General features: G+C 44.4%; 2 protein-coding genes across 2 annotated transcripts; one reads left to right on the top strand and one right to left on the bottom strand.

Annotated features, from left to right (window-relative positions):
- Nucleotides 1-749: 749 nt before the first annotated feature.
- Nucleotides 750-5,168, top strand: MTG2 (mitochondrial ribosome associated GTPase 2). Its single transcript, XM_065754108.1, has 6 exons — nucleotides 750-913; nucleotides 1,549-1,696; nucleotides 2,296-2,411; nucleotides 2,740-2,958; nucleotides 3,580-3,718; nucleotides 4,086-5,168. The coding sequence occupies exons 1-6, from the start codon at nucleotides 767-769 to the stop codon at nucleotides 4,478-4,480; spliced, it is 1,164 nt and encodes a 387-aa protein (XP_065610180.1). The 5' UTR covers nucleotides 750-766; the 3' UTR covers nucleotides 4,481-5,168.
- Nucleotides 5,169-13,827: 8,659 nt separating this feature from the next.
- HRH3 (histamine receptor H3) lies at nucleotides 13,828-15,942 on the bottom strand. Its single transcript, XM_065754242.1, is given in 4 exon segments — nucleotides 13,828-14,697; nucleotides 15,140-15,306; nucleotides 15,604-15,825; nucleotides 15,828-15,942. Coding segments are annotated over 4 exon segments (1,374 nt in total).
- Between the last annotated feature and the right edge of the window lie 761 nt (nucleotides 15,943-16,703).

Consider the following 16,703-nt stretch of genomic DNA (forward strand, 5'->3'; position numbering starts at 1 on the left):
AACATTAATACCTTTCACTCCTGATCAAACAGAAGGCGTTCTCAGTCCGTCCTCCTTTCATTCATCTTCCCTGCTGGTGTTTTCATACACATAAGTACTCTCAAATATCAAGGAATGGAAAGGAAGTAGGTTTGTTTTCTTTGCAACAATATTAACATCACAGGGAGCCAGAATGTGGTATTGCTCTTGGCCAGCTTGGCAGTGCGACTTCTCCGTGGCTTTTGAAAGTGCTGAAATACTTTGGAGAGAATAGAAACGACACTTGGAGCGAAGCAGCAGCATCCCACCAATCGGAAATGTCTTACATTAAGAACTTCTTGAATGTTGTGTATATAATGTATTTGAAAGAGCACTTTGGAAATAGTTTGTACATTTATTTCCTAATTTATACATGATTTTGGGTGTCAATATTTCTAACTGTTAATAACAACAGCAACAAAAAATGTTTATTTAACGTGTTGTCCATTTTTATGTATCGATGTGCAAAGCAGCGTGACGCCAGCATTTTGACTTCTGTCATCAACTGTAACCGTTTTCTGGTTTGTAACGCAGAATGCTTGGAAACTGTTTGGGTTAAACGTTAATCTGAAAGCGAAGTTGGTGGTGCTTTTCTTAACGGCGCAGACGGGAGCGGACCTACCCCCCCCCCCTCCCCACACACACAGCGGGCTGAGGCGCTGTCCGCTCTTCCCGCGCTTTCCCACCGCCCGGCGGCACGGCGCTGCGCATGCGCACGGCGTGAGGGCGGGGCGGGCGCGGCGGTGCCATGCTGCTGCGCTGCGGGTTGGGGCTGTGCTGGCGGCCCGCTTGGGGACCCGCGGCCGGCCGGCAGCGGGCTTTCTCCACGACTCACTCCGCATGCTCAAAGAACAGGCGGCTGAGACAAAAAAGAGCCCTTTCGGAAAAGCAATTGGTGAGTGCACGCCGGGCCCTCCGCTCCTCTCCCTGCGCTCGGCCGCAGCTGTTCCCCGCACTGCCGCCCCGCCCGCGTGCTGTGCTCCGCGCGTGTGGTTGTGTTGGTTGTTAATAGGCTGACGTTTGTGTTGCTTTCATCGCCTGGTGGAGAAAGCAGTGTGGGAACGTCCCTCCACGCAGACGCTACGTCCTCTGTACGTTTTAGGTCAGGTTTTAGAAGCTTGTCCGTCTGTTTTTTTTTTTCGCTTTATCTGCATGAATGGTTTTGTAATGCGGTAGCTCTGTTAAGCTGCCTGTGTCAGCAGCATGTCGTTGTATTGGAGAGGTACTTTCCTTGTTGCGAGCTCTCTAGCTTGCTCTTCTGGTACCTGCCTCATCAGGTTGCAGCAACACTGTCTGTGGTTTGAAGGAGTTCTTAAAAACACCCATAAACAGCTACCCTTTCTCTTCAGAGACACACTCTGTAGTCTGTATTTAATCTGTGGATGATAACAGAGATTCTTTTTCAACAGTTTAGTGGAATTCATAATCAAAAAGAGCAGATCTGCACATCATTAAGTTCTGTATAGCAGTTAGCTTGTTGAACTGTCTCTGATAAACTGTACTTAAAAGCAACAAATATCATCTTTGCAGACACGCTATTTTGTGGATCACCGGAGAGTGCGTGTGGTTGGGGGACGAGGAGGAGAAGGAGGGCAATCTTTTTATAGTGAACCTAGAAAAATATTTGGAGGTCCTGACGGTGGAAATGGTGGTGATGGAGGTCACGTCATTTTGAAAGGTAAAACTCAACAGATCTGTTTTACTTCCTGTTGTTAGCTCACACCTTTGGTTGGATTTTTGTTTCTACAAGGAAGAAGTTCTTCCTTTTTATGCTGTCTTTGCTCCTACACTTTGTTATGAGCTGTGGTGACAAGGATATCAATGACACTGACAGCCTTAGAAGAGTCTCCTAGGAAGCGTTTGAAAAAACTGTGATATTTTGTGGATGCTTTAGTGACTGCTACCTGGTGCATAAAGATAACCCAACATGTTTTACCCTTAAGCTAAGTAAGGCAGCTTGTGCTACCACTCTGCTGCAAAATGTGCTAATCTGCCAAATACGTTTTCTAGGGGATTTTGTAATGGCTGTGTACCTTTTGGAATGAACCACTTCATGAAATGCATGGGTTAACAAACCTAAGCAGAGAAGTAAAGACAGTTAAACTTCATCACAAGTTACACTGATAGTGTTCCCTGATATGCTACGTTGAGACAGTGAATCAGATGTGCATTAATGCAGTATTCAGAAAGGGAAAGAACAGTCAAGATAAGTGTTCTCGTTTGCATGCTCTGTTAAAACAGTGCCTTCTGCTAAAGCACGTGTTTTTTGCTTTACAGCTGACCAGCAAATAAAATCACTTTCTTCAGTCCTTTCCTTCTATCAGGGTTTTCATGGAGAGAGAGGAGGAAGCAAAAACTGTTACGGAGCCAATGGTGCATGTGTGTATGTTAAAGTAAGTTAAGGTTGTGGCTGCTCTGTTAGATTGATGTTTACATTACTCGTTTTCAAAGTCATTTGATTCATTAAGAGAATATCTCTGATACATTTTTACAGGGAGCCTTGCTTGCTGGAGCAGGGCTGCTTGGCACACAGGCAAATTAAAATTCTTTACATTGTTCATCAGAATTAGACTTAGTTGGAAGGTACATCTGACTGAAATACAATCCTGACTTGCTTTTGCTTCTTGGGGTAATAACCTAGAGAAGTCAAAACACAGAACTTAACTGGAAGCAGGCTTTGTTGGAGGTGCTACACTGAGGTTAATCTGTCTTTGTTTTAAGGTGCCTGTAGGTACATTGGTAAAGGAGGATGGGGTAACTGTGGCTGACCTCACTCAGCATGGTGAAGAGTATGTAGCAGCTTATGGAGGAGCTGGAGGGAAAGGTAATCGCTTTTTTCTTTCCAATGAAAAGCGAGCTCCAACATTATTTACTCCAGGAGAGCCAGGTCAGGAGAGAGTCTTGCATTTGGAACTGAAGACAACAGCTCATGCAGGATTGGTGAGTGTTGCTGTGGTTATTCAGCTTCCCTATTGTAGGATGACATTTGACTGACAGAAGAAATAATGTCTGATAACATTTTAGTTAGCCTTTTGGCTTGCTTGTTTAGAGATGCAACTTGATGCTTTCTTGCTGTTATTTGGTAGGAAGGTGTCCAAAGTGATTCGCAGAGCTGTCAGGCTCTTGCTGCTTCATCCTACTTTTGCTAAAATCAACTGTATCTATAGAAAAGCAGTGTCCAAAGTTCATGAATGATTAATGCTCACTGATATGTACAGCAGGCTTTGTCTGCAGAGTCTACAGATGAACAGTACAATGTGGAGACGAAATAAGATCACAGATGAAATGAGAAGTGACAAAGTGACATAATATTTTTTTGGATTAAAATTAGTTCTTCAGTATTGTACAGGAAAAAAAAAGCTGTGGAGATCCTTCTACATTTGATCTATTTTGTGGGAAAAGTCAGCTATCAACAAAAGAAGGAAACTAAAGAGGATGCAGAATTAATGTTATATCCCTACTGGGAGAATGTTTCTATATCTGTGAAAGCTTTCTTTTTTTTCTTCAATTATTATTGGGATTAACCTTGAACTGTGGCTTTAATAAGTGCTTGTGTTCCAGGTGGGCTTTCCCAATGCTGGGAAATCATCACTTTTGAGAGCACTGTCCAATGCAAAGCCAGCAGTGGCTGCCTACCCATTCACAACCCTAAACCCCCATGTCGGCATTGTCCACTATGAAGACTATGAACAAGTAGCAGGTAAAAATTACAGCACACTGAGTGTACCTTGATAGCGGTTTGTCACACGGCTTCATCTTTGAATGCTGTAGAAGTAAGTTAGAAATTCTGTTGAATTATCTGTATGGAACTTCAGACTTGATATAACAGGAACACCGAAAGCCTGTTTCATGTTCACTTATACATCACCTCAATATCAAACTAGCCATCTGAATTCTGTCTTCATTGGAATAACTTAAATCTAAGGGGTGTAAGATAGGTGTAACATTAGGTATCCTTAGTATTTATGTGTTGTGTTATAATTCTGTTACACTTGCAGTGGATTGGGAAAGACTTTGTCCTTGCTGTTAAGTGTGTTGGATTCACTGTGAAATTTTTCTTCCTGTAGTTGCTGACATTCCTGGCCTAATAAGAGGTGCTCATCAGAACAGGGGCCTCGGGATAGCCTTCCTAAGGCATATTGAACGATGCTGCTTTCTTTTATATGTGGTGGATCTCTCTGTGTCTCAGCCATGGATTCAGCTGCAAGACTTAAAATATGAACTTGAGCAATATAAAGAAGGATTGTCTGCAAGGCCTTGTGTTGTCATTGGGAATAAAATTGACCTTGCTGAGTCCAGGATTAATCTACCACTTCTTAAAGAGAAGATAGATGACAGAGTCATTGCATTGTCTGCGTTGACAGGAGACAACCTAGAGGAACTGTTGCTGCATTTGAAAGAGCTGTATGACACTTACGTGAAAATAGAACAATCACAAGGGCAAAGCCCGGTCAAGTGGTAGGAACCAGAGCTACTTCAAACTTCTGGAAAGAAAAACAAGTCCTGATTTGATTAGATAACATCTGCATGTGTTGTTTTCTTTGTTGATTGTTTATTTTGAACATATTTCACACAGCTTGTGAATTGATTCTGGGCTGATTTCAGTGGAAAGGTTTTAATTCACCTTTGAGGTGTCTTAGGCGTTACAAAATAAATGCAGTGCTTTGCTTTTGTGATGGAAGTGTTTTTTTATTTAACTTACTATGTACAAAATGTGTTAAGTTTTCTCCTTGAGGAATTGGAGAACTTTTATTTATAACTGTGGCTTTTTCTACAGAAAAGCTGATAATTCTGCTTCTGTCACTTTGAACGTTTGGTTTGGTTTCCTGTCAAATACTTCAGTTCTTATGGGTGGTGCAACCTTAACAGGTAGGCTTTCTTGCCTCTTGTGAAATGTGTCCTTTTTTCCTCCCTCTGTCTGCCTGTGACTGCAGAGGAGCAGTCTTGTTCAGTCTCTGTAGTAAAATAACTCATACCCTTTTGCTTTTGGGATGAGATCTGTCATTATGTTATGAATTAGAACTAACTTAGCCTGTGTGAGAAAGCAAGTGTGTGCCCTTTCTTAAGAGCAGCAGGTTTTTGTTCTGAAAAAGAGCAAGTGTAACTTGAATGCCTGAATTGTTAAGTTAAAAAAAAAAAAAAAAGTAAAATAGTAATTACCTCTTTTAAATTTTCCTTCTGAGTATTTGCATCTCATTGGGTGTGGGAGACAATCTTTGTGTAATAAACAGTGATGTTGTTCCAGGTATGATCAGGAAAAAATAAAACCATAAGATCCCAGAGGGGCTCTCACATTTTGTTTCATACTTGCTTCATCTCCTAGGATTTACCAGACTGAATTAGGTGGAAGTTTATGTTCAGTTCTGTCCTTTTTATTGGGCTTATGCAGCACTATTAGGCCTCACTGGTTTTCCTTTCTATTATTATATGTGCTCTTCAGCAACATTTAACTTTGCAGACTGTTTGGTACTTAAAAATACTCAACGTTCTGTCTGAGTATTTTGAGAATGACAAAGACCATTTTAAACGCCCTTTACTCAGATCTCACACTGACTTCCCAGTGCTCATACCATCTCAGTGCTTTCACTGGAGAACATTTTGTGCACCGATGTGCAAACGGCACAGCAGGTTGCTAGACAGCTCAACAGAATGTCCTGTGGATCATGTAATTGGTTTCTTTGTTCTTAATGTTTAGAGGCACCTGTTCTGACAGACCAAGTTCTTAACCACAGGCTTATAGGGTTCAAGGAGGTTTTACAGGAGCACGTCCTTTCATCTGTTGATTAAAAAGTGCCAGATTGCCTTGATTTTACTGTTGGAACAGGTGTTTTTTGGAGCTTGAACTTTCTGTAGTCCAAATACATCTATATTGAATAGAGTAACCTCATCATGTGAAAGGTCTCTTAAGATAATGCTGAACAGGTATGACTGTGCCCTATGAAGAGCTGATAGTTTGGGTCACCTTTCTCTGTAGTGCTCTTTCAGTATTAGCATGAAGGTCTCCTGTAGGAAACTCATTCCATTGGTAGGAACAATCTCTACTGCCACACCACCAACATCCACCTCTGTGGGACAACCCAACAAAGTAGGAGGCATTACTTTCAGAGCAGCCCTCATAGTCTGTTACTGGACCCACTGTGTGTAGTGAGAGTAGGTGAGCTTTCAGTTTGGCATCTCTTCCATCATTTCCCTGAAAGGAACTTAGATCTCTCCTGTCAGTAAGGAGGTGTGTCATCTTCATGCTCGTGGCTGTGGGATAAATTAAAACTGCATCCTGATTCTGCTAAGCTTGGTGCTAATAGTGCTGTGTGCCTGGCCTTTAAAACACAGTCTCGTTGTCTTCTGTCTCCACAGTGCAGCTTCTGAACATGCTCTCCGTTACGTTTCCCCATCTTGTTAAGTGGGGATTTGTTGTTCCTGCGCTATGAAGGTCTGTGAGGACTGAAGTTATTCATGTTTGTGGGCAGGTTATATATGTGTGTCAGTAATGATAAGGGGTGATTTGGCAACCCTCGATAACAGAGCAAAGACACCTTCAGGCTGCACTCTTGATTCTTATTCTGGGCAGTTCTGAGGCTTGTTGTATGGGATGTACCCATTTTTTCTGAGGTACAGCTGAGGTAAGAAAAAGGCAGTGAGATTTTTATCAGGCTTTTAATATTGAGCTTGTTTGTCCTTCATTTTCCCACTGAGAATAAGTTTTCATCTTCTCTTTCTCCAATGTAAGAGATTTGTCCAAGGAAGCTTTAGCAGTGCCTGATTTCTTACACACAGGGCTTGGTTTCTTTGGTTGGTTGTTTTTCCTCTGTCCTTGTTGATATGAAGTATTGCTTTGAATCCTTGGAGCGTTCCTTGTCTGAGCTGGCTCTTGCTATCATGTTATGTCACCAAGATGGAAGTGTTCACATGTTACATACATATCTCCTTGGAGCCACGACAGGGGGCCAGCCCTACTGCTGGACCATGTAATTATGGTTTGAAAACTTGTTCATCTCTGCATGCTCATTTTCAGTAAGAGGTAATGGGTAACTTGGTTACAATCCATTCTATTCTGGTAACATGCCATTAATTTTAATTGGAGTCACTGGCATAACACATTGGTGACCTCAGTCCCTTAGCTTTTTTTTTTACTGAAGTGGAGCACTACAGCATGTTCAAATGCTGTTATTTTATGTCTTGGTTACTGGGTAAAATAAGACACAAAGCATCAATGCTTATTTGCATATGCTGAGAATGTTTTATGCAAGCTGAATCACCTTTTAAAATGCATGCATTAGTAATGCACTTATATCCAGACGTATTGACACTGGCTGCAAAGTGAGACGAAACTCCAGTCACAGGGCAAATGATCTTCTGTTCAAATCCTCAGTGGGTGCCTCTTTTTCTTCATAACTGAAGAACCATGAATGCATGGGTAATAGTCAGTACCTTAGAAAACATCAAGGGTTTTTTGGATTTTACCATGGGGAAAAACTCAGTTGTAATAATGTTTTTTATTTGAATCTTGACACTTGCTTCCTCAGTGCTTAATTTCCATTGAGAAAGGAACATAGCTGTTTTCCAAGGACATGTGAATTCCCACCCAGTACATCCTTTGTGTACGCACTCATCAACCACTGATAGAAGTTAGCCATTCACTGTACAAATCCAGATAAATTAGTCTTCCACTATGAATGGAAAATGCTTATGAAGAAAAATATTTGTGTGAGGCAGTATAATTGCTTATACACTGCTTGTCAAGGACTTATCTATAAGAGTACAGATGGGCTATCTGTATTTGATTATCTTATTCATGCAATCATACTGTTGGGTATTCATTTCCTGTTGTTTTCTGCTGTTAGGAATGAAGTAGATGAGTTTGGGCAGCTAGTTTGCTTTGTCCAGACAGAACACATTTATCACATGTAAAAATAGCCTCACAGAAGGTCACTGCATTAAATTGACATTTTTACTGGATGTTTTTAGGAAATGTTTGTTTTCTTCATTTACCCACCCTGGCACCAGGCATATAATGGAAGTTGAAAACATTGGGACAATCTAGAGAAATAAAAACTAACAACTGTTCCTAAATGTAATTTCTATGCCAGCAGTTGTGGTTTTGAAGCGTGCCAGTTCCTGTTGTGCCCTATGCATATGTGGCTCTGGAGCATCATGACTTGTGAAATCACATAGGGTATGTGTGTTGAGGCAGAGGACCTGGAGTCTGGAAAACCTGGGTACAGTGCTAGCTCTGTTCTAATGCCTGTGTTGTAGTCAGAGGGCGCAGCTAGTGAACCTAGATCTTTGGAGATGGGTGAGCACTCCTTTTCCTTCTTTTGTAATACCTCCTTGTCCTTGTTCGTGCTGGTCTCTGCTTTTACAACCTTCACACCATGTCAACATGTACAGTTTATTAACGGGTGCTGCTCATTCATGTGAATTATCATTAAGTGCTCTAAAGATGGTGACTTTTTAATGCTCGCTAAGTATATTCAAATGGCTCATGAAACTGATCAGCCTGGAACAGTTCTAGAATTATGTATTAAGGCTAAATGAAGTTAGTGCTACAGAAGTTAATTTCTTAATGTATTTAGTCTGGAACAAAACCAATATTGCATGTAACTAACTAGGTTACTTCAATCATTACTGATGAATGAGTACAAAATGCTTTCAGTGACTATTCAAGCTAAAAATAGTGCTCTTCCTGCTTTTATTTTAATAAAGCCCCAGTATTTGTATATTGATGGAAAAAATAATTGTCAGGGGTCACAGATCTAATGGAATAGAGAAGAAACTTGTTCAGACAGTGTTTTGTGCTTGCTCTTCTTTTTAGTTAAGGTATCCATTTTTCTGATGCAGTTTGGTAGATTCTGTCAGACCAAATACTTCCTTAGCCAGCCTGTAGTTTGCATTTAGGCTCACTGGTGCTCATGCTTCCACCTGCTTTGGTGTGGAGGAGGAAGTTCTGTTGTATTACGTGCTGTCTTGATGCCTTCTCATGCCATATTTGTGAGTGATTAATATTGACCAGAAATTTTCCCTATTAAGTTGTGATTGAACAACACTATTCAAGTGAGTATTAGGTAAGTTAATTGCCGAGATGAAAACAGTTATTCAAATGAGTTGGTATGAAGACCTTAAATAGTTGATTTTCTTATTCTTGGTCTTTTGTTCATTTTGAAGTGGGTCTTGCTCTCAAGAGATGAATGAATGGGGATTGTTTTTCTTGTTTGTTCCAGGCAAATTACTCAAAAGGTTATTTTATTATTTTTGAGATGGTCGTTTTGAAACAGCTTGGGAGCATGTAGGATTTCCAAGTGGGAATTTCTAAGGGATTTCAACTCTTTATGAACTGTTCTGCGCACTTTTGTCCACGTGAGCTCTTCCCAGTGAGAGCAGTGAGGTATGCTGGGCATTTTGGTCCTCTGCTGATTTGCCTTTCTGCTGTGTCCTTGCAGTGACCATCATCCGTGTGTGTTTGTGAGTGCTCAGAGAGATCTTGAATGAGATTATTAGCTATTATTAGCCAGTTTCCTTAGCATTAATTGTGCTGCTAAACCCTAGCATACTGTGATAAAATAATTCAGAAGTCTGTGCCGCATCACAGGTGTGTTTTCATACTTAAAAGGACAGGTGTCATGTCGTGGGCCCAGCCTGCCTGTAAAAATTCCATGTTTGTCATGAACTTAACATTGACGTGCCCAGGATGGATTCCTGTGGTGTTAATACACGTGTGCACCATCACTTCTTTCATGCTCTGTCCTTGCCATCCCTGATACACAATCCCTGCATGTTATGGTGTGGGGCTCGGAATTATGGACAGGTTTCTGTTGTGTAAGAAAAGCTTTCGGACACACTGAGGAGTCCTGCTTGGTGCATCTGAGTCACCTGTTACGTTGTACTGGGTTGCAGTATTTTACAAATGGAAAAACAACAGTCCTGTTCTTCCCTCACGAATGTGCATGCTTAGCACTGCCCATAATGTTTGGTAATTGGACTAAATATTGGTTGTCTTTTATACTCAGACTGTGCAAGAGGCTTGTAAATTAGGGAGTAAAACTGTGTGGTTTGCAAATACCCAGTAAAAAGCAATACTCCTGCACCTGGGACTACAGCTATAAAAATAAAAGCTTTTCTCTTTTTGGCACTCATCCATGATGGCTAGCAAACTTCTTGCCTGCAATTCCTGCATCAGAAATAAAGGTAATAATACTCCTTATTTTGCTCCATCAATTTGTGGAGTCCTTTAGAGCAGAGATGGTCTCTTTCAAGACTGGGTCTGTACTTAAAAGTTGTGGTGGTATCACTGCACCAGGGCTGGGGTTGTGAAAAAGTAATCCTCCCTCTGAGAAGTCACATTGTTAAACTTCTCTCTGTCAAGGTTGCTAACCTAGTGTCTTCCCATCCTAGTTTTGCCACAAGAATGCCTGTTCACTTCAAGAAAACATGGAAGGAAACCATTAGTGCTCATTCGTATCAGAATATAATTACATCTTCCTAGTTTCCCTCTTGGCAAATCTCATTAATTATCACAGGTAGGTGTTTTTCAACAAAAGCTCCTTCTTGCATTGTCTCTTTCCCATAGCCTCCTAAGCTAGCTAATGAAGCTTCAGCGGTGTCTCTGGGACAATGAAGCCATTTATAGAAGTACAGGTTAGGGAGAACAAATAAGGAGCCATAATTGAGGAAGGGCTCAGAAGAGAGGCTGTGGGAGCAGGGACTTCTATCTGCGTGAAGAGATATTTCATTGTTGGTGATTAGAGAAGAAGCAGTACGGAGCTACGAGGGAAGTAGCTATGCTGAAAAATGTTCTTTGATAGCTTATTGATATGCAGACAGTGCTCCAGGGAGGGACAGCAGGCCTCGTTGTTTTGGCCTTTACGTTCTGTGGTAAATGGAGCATAGGTTTGTATTAAGAGAAAAGCACTGGCATCACCTCCCAGCAGGTCTTACAGCAGGTCACCTAGCCTGTTTCTTTAAAAATCTGGGGACAATTTACAACTGTGTGAATACTGTTTACTAATGCTCCAGGCATAAATTGGGTATTTCTCTCTGGAAATAGCTGTAATTTTTTTCCCCTCTATGCTTATGTGCTTCCACATAACTGATGCATATTATAATTACAGTTGGTCATCTTTCATGTTTTTTATTGGAAATGGGTTCTATCTGCTTGGTTTCTGTCTAGACAATAGCAATAGGGCAATGGTTTTGCAGGTTTGGTAGCAAAAGCATCCAAGTGCTTTGGTAGGTTAGTTGATGTGAAGCTCTGCGTTCTCTAATGGCGCTGCAGTTTTCACAGTTCATTTTGGATCGTGCCTGGAGGTTCCTTAGGCCAAATGCACACAGACATCTAATCTGAACACTAATCATCAGCAGAATTCACATAAGACTTTAGCCGTGTTTGAGTTAGTCACCAGCTGCTCTGAAAAGTTCATACCAGCTCAGAAGGCTTCAGTTGGAGAAGAAGGCTTGGGTGTGAGCTCACATACAAGCCCTGCATCCTTGCTTTTCCTTTGTATTTGGCAAGGTGGGAGCTTCACTTCCAGGAAGGAATGCAAGCACCTTCCCTGCAAAATCTGCCTAAAATCACCTCCAGCAAAGTTTAGGCAATTCTCAGAAGTCATCTCTGAGAACCATAGGATACAGAGAGGGGTTTTGATGTTTCTTTTCTCTCTGAAAACGGTGGCTGAAAATATGTATAACCCCTCCATAAAAATCAAGGGAAGCTTCATTTGCTGAACAGTTGATGTTTTGGTGCACGTGCACACAGCTGACCTCTGTGGCAGTTCTCTTTCTCTTCGGTAATGACAGCAGCATATCTCGAGCCACTACTTCACACTTCAAATACTTCACAATGTTAAAAATCCAAACCCTGCTCAATGTGCATTGTCCTTTTTCACAGGAATTAAAGAAGCATGGATGTGTTTAATTGCTGAGGCACAGGTTTATTTCCATCATCCCCGTGCATGTTGGTACAAGCACGGGCATATGTGATCTCTCATACAAGAACAGACAATTGCCGTGAAGAATTCTAAAAGATTCCTGAATTATATTTTCCCAGAAACTAGTTTATAGCAAAATGATGCATTGCTCCTATCTTATTTAATAATTTGTTAACCTGGGGACTATTTTTTGCTCACATTGATATCACTTTCATGCAATTAAAACATTATTGGTGCGATGGGAACACTGCAGAAATCTGGGGAGATAAGGAAAAGGAAACAGGAGAAACTAATGTTCTTTTTAGGATGGATCTATGGCTGCAATTCACACAGTTCTGATCTGAAAATGTGTTGAGCATCTCCTGCACATACAGCAGTCAGAGACCATAAAAATAAAAAAAATAATAAAGCAGTGGGTGCACCACCAACAACTTTGGGTGATATCAAGACCCCATTTAATCAGCAGTGAAAGAGCTGCAGCTGTTTCAGGAGCTTCTAATTGTCTCCTCAGACAAATACATAAGTTTTGATTTCATAATTCCTAACAACATCCTGTTTACCATGAAATATTTGGCAAACTTTGTATAAAAGTACTTTATTGGGGTTCTTAGAAGGTTGTAGACACAGGAAATTACAAGAGGATCAACAGTGCGTGCTGGCATTTCTTAGTGCAGTTACTTCAAAACATATTTTAGTTCACATGTAATGGTCTGACAGAACTTGTCACAAGACTGCAATACCATATACACAAAACATGAGTTAAACCTGACTTCAGATGACAATATTGACCTACTCAACAAACGTCACTGGAATAAAGTTGGATAGCATTTTCTTTTATTCCTAGCAACAGCCAAGAAACTGCTCGCAACAGCTATGTGTAACTGGCAATCACAGCATCATAAGCTTGTGGGTGCTACTTCACAGCATTTGAGTTTCCATTTATAAATATAGTTTTCAGACTTAAGATCTCAAGCTTATTTTGCAATACTGTTACACACAAGTGCATTCCATGGCAACTGATGATGTATTTGTATTACCACAGCAGTGAGCAGTACCAGCAGAAGTGGGGAGTCAGTCTTTGGCTTTGTGGTCATACTGCCTGTTCCCAAAGAGCTCATCAAGTCTACGTGGGCACGTATGACGAAGAATGAGATGGGAAGTAGAGATAAAATGCCCAATATCTCATGCTAGGTTAGAGCCCTGGTCTCTTGAATCTGGTGTTCTGTCTGTGGCTGATTGCTTAAAAAAAAAAAAAAAGTAAAAAATGCTATTTGTGTGGCTTGAATCAGCTTGATCAAGGTCTCCTCCTTCAAAAGGAAGTCTGGCTGTAGGCTCCTTGGGGCAGAGATGTGCCCCTTCTCGGAGAGTGGAAAGGACATACCTTGCAGCATATGCAATGAGGGTCTAACTTACAGCTGTAGCAGTAATGACAAATGAGGCATTTTTTCTTCATGGCTCATTCCTGCTGTATCGTCTCATAATCGCTTAAGTGAAAAGAGAACAAAACAGAACACGTTTGTGGTAAAAATCAGGTTTGCAATCATGTAAACTGTAATTTAGTCCAGTGGGTTTTGGTCAGGTATTTATTTTCTGGGTTTCTTACTCCAACAAAACGTTGGTGCTGCTCAGGCTGACTAGGTGGCAGCAGAGCTCTGCTGTGCAGGTGGAGGACGCGTATCACTGCCTGTGGTTAACGTCAAAAAGGAAAAAAAAACCAAACAACCTCTACACCCTTCTGTTCTGCTCGGTTTCGTTGGTGATGAACTGGCGTAAGTTAACAGTGATGTCCCTGCTGCTTTCCTCACGTGCTGCACACCGGTGGTCCCGACTCCTGGAGAAGCAATACTACACCTGTGTCACAAAGGCTCTCCCACGCCCAGGGCTGGCTTCATTTCCAGCAGTTCTGCAGGGGATCGTGAGGTTGAATCTTCAGCTTCTTCGGACAGAGGAGTTTAATAAAAGCTCTCCTGAAGCTGTAGTGACAGAGAGGATACAGGACAGGGTTGACAGCTGAGTTGATCCACAGCAGCCAGAAGGAAGTCTCGTACCAGTAGTCAGAGATGCAGTGGCCGTGGCAGCCAGCACGGATAATCATAAGGAGGGTGTACGGTGCCCAGCAAATTCCAAAGATGCCCACGATGATTGCCAGCGATTTGGCTACTTTCTTGTCTCTGGAGAGCCTGAAGCGTTGAGTCATGCTCTGGGAAACAATCTTCATTCTCTTCTCTAAGGACAGAGTGGATGCCGAATCCTTACAGCCCTTTTTGATGCAGCACTGGGATTTCCCCACGCTGGCTGTCAGCAGGTCGTCTGCACCAGTGGAGGCTGCTGCTTGTGCTTCACTCTTAGGGAGGTCGAGGGTTTCAGCTGGCTCCTTCTGCTCCCACTTGTAGCACTTCGGAGAAAGCTTTGCTTCAGGGCTCATTTCCATCTCTTCGGCGAAGATGGACTGGTTGTGCACCTCGTGGAAAACATCCAGGCGTGATTTGGCACGCTTCTGTATGTTCAGGTAAATGCTCAGGTTGAAAAACATTACACTGATAAAAGGGGTGAAGAACTCCAGCGTAGAGGCTGTCATGAGAAAGTACCAGTTGTAGAAAAACTCAGCATAGCATTCCCCAGTGGGTATGATACTCTCACCCGAGATATACTCCCAGCTGATGATGGCAGGTCCGTAAAGCAGGAATGCTAATACCCACACCATCACCATCTTCAGCACTGCTCTCCTGGTGTTGCCTTGCTGGGCTCTGTAGGAGACCTGCAGTAGGGAAACCTTTCTCTAAGTATGGCTACACACACAACTGGTTGAGGCACTTCACAAACAAACCCTGATCAGCCTGAGAAAGGCCACTGTCACCTCCCTTCGTAGTACCCACGCATCTGAGCTGAACTGAAATCTCCCCAGCTTTAGGACTGCAACCTGCATGTCTGTCCTCAGATCCCTGCAAGTTACAGCAGGTCTGCCTTCCCATCATCTGCTAAGGAAGATGTGCACAATGGGCTATGATTGAAGTACACCAGAACTACTAATCGGAAACCACAACTGAATTAGATATTTGTGGATAATTATTGCTTTCCATCACCGGGCTGAAAGATTAACAATCCTGGGGAGGATTCAAAAAGCTTTTAATTATTGCAGCGAGCCTGGAGAATAAAAGGAAGAGAGCTATTCCCCTCCCGGCTGCCGTGCCAGGACTCACCGCTCTTGTCACCGAGAGGAATCTGTCATAGCTAATCAGCACGATATTGAAGACCGAAGAGGTGCAGAGCAGGTAATCAACTACCAGCCAGAGTTTGCAGAGGCTTCTCCCGAAGATCCATCTCCCTGTCAGCACATAGGGCACGTACAAGGGAATGCAGAAGGCACCTGCAAACAGAACCTCCGTTTGTTCGGACTCGCGGGGCCCGATCCGCAGCGGCACCGCCGCCCGTGCGCTTCCCCGGGCTCTCCCACCCCAGGGCGAGGGCTGCGGGTGGGCAACGCGGGGCAGAGCGCTCGGAGAGCGGCGGACGGCTGCGGGACGGGACCCGGGGCTGCGGGACGGGACCCGGGGCTGCGGGACGGGACCCGGGGCTGCGGGACGGGAGAGCCCCCGTGCCCCGCGCTGCTCTGCCCTCTCCGCGAAGTTTCGGGCGCGTCGCTCGGCTGCAGGCGGCACTTTACCTACTAGGAAATCCGAGATGGCCAGGTTGAGGAGGAAGAAGTTGTTCTGGGTGCGCAGGCTGGAGTCCGCCACGAAAGCCAGCATCACCAGCGCGTTGCCGGCCACGGTGACGGCGATCAGCAGAGCCATAAGCGCTCCCAGCACCGCGGTACCGGCGGCCGCGAAGCGCCCGGAGGCGGCGGCGGAGCCGTTCAGCGCCCCGCCGCTCTCCATGGTCCGCACCTCTCCGCAGCCGCGGGGCTTCCGCCCCTCCCCGGCCCGGCCCGGCCCGGCCCGGCCCCGCCTCCCGCCCCGCCGGGCTGCAGCCCCGCGCTCCCCGCCGCTGCCGCCCCGAGCATCCCCGCCGCGCGACGCCGTCCCCTCGCTCCCGTTTCCCCTCCGTTCCCTCGATCCCTCCGCAGTATCCACACGTGTCCCGCTAGGAACGTCTCCGCATCTCCTCCAAAGCGTCCTCCCAGAGACAGAGGCCGTGGGGAGAGCCGACGGTCTCTGCCCCAACGTCGAGGTGTGGAGGTAAACGCCTCATTAGAAAGCAGCCCCCGGGGGGGTGGGGGAAGGCAGCGATGCTCTTGCTCACGCCCCTCAGAAGCAGCGGGGGAAAGGCACAGCCGCACGGGAGCTGCCCCTGCGCAGCACACGACCTGCAAACCGGGGCTCCCCGCCCCCCGCTTCCAGCTGCAGGGTGTCCATTCACGCTTCTTCCTCCCTCCGCTTCTGTGTTTATTTCATAGTTAAGAGAGCAACTTTTGTTTGAAAGCTTTTTTTCAGCTAGCCGTGCTCCAGGACGAAGCACCGACCGCGGTGAAGCCCACGGTCCGCGTGCAGGAGTGAAGATGCCCTCCGGGTCCCGTCAGCTCCGCTGGAGGTGACGGAGGAGAGCGTGGGGTGCGCAGGGCAGCACCATCGCTGTGCCGGCCTGCAGCCCCCACGGCACTGTCCCGACACAGGAGGTCACTGTGTGCCCGTGGAGCCGCGCGTGGGAGCGCTGCCGAGGACGGAGAACGGGGCTGTGCGTGGGATGTGCGCGGGATGAGGACGTCTCACGGCCAACACTTCCATACGGAGGCTGCTTGCCGTGTCGCGCTGAGATGCCTAGCTA

The sequence above is a fragment of the Cyrtonyx montezumae genome, unplaced genomic scaffold (genome assembly GCF_038088225.1).
Source record: "Cyrtonyx montezumae isolate F1298 unplaced genomic scaffold, pur_monq_1.0 scaffold_9, whole genome shotgun sequence".
NCBI classification, from domain to species: Eukaryota; Metazoa; Chordata; class Aves; order Galliformes; family Odontophoridae; genus Cyrtonyx; species Cyrtonyx montezumae.

What these genes read in the sequence shown, in the direction of transcription:
- MTG2 (XM_065754108.1), top strand. Translation starts at nt 767, where the DNA reads ATGCTGCTGCGCTGCGGGTTGGGGCTGTGCTGGCGGCCCGCTTGGGGA. An exon ending in GTGCATGTGTGTATGTTAAA is followed by an intron (nt 2,412 to 2,739) that starts GTAAGTTAAGGT and finishes CTTTGTTTTAAG; the next exon opens with GTGCCTGTAGGTACATTGGT. An exon ending in AGACTATGAACAAGTAGCAG is followed by an intron (nt 3,719 to 4,085) that starts GTAAAAATTACA and finishes TTCTTCCTGTAG; the next exon opens with TTGCTGACATTCCTGGCCTA.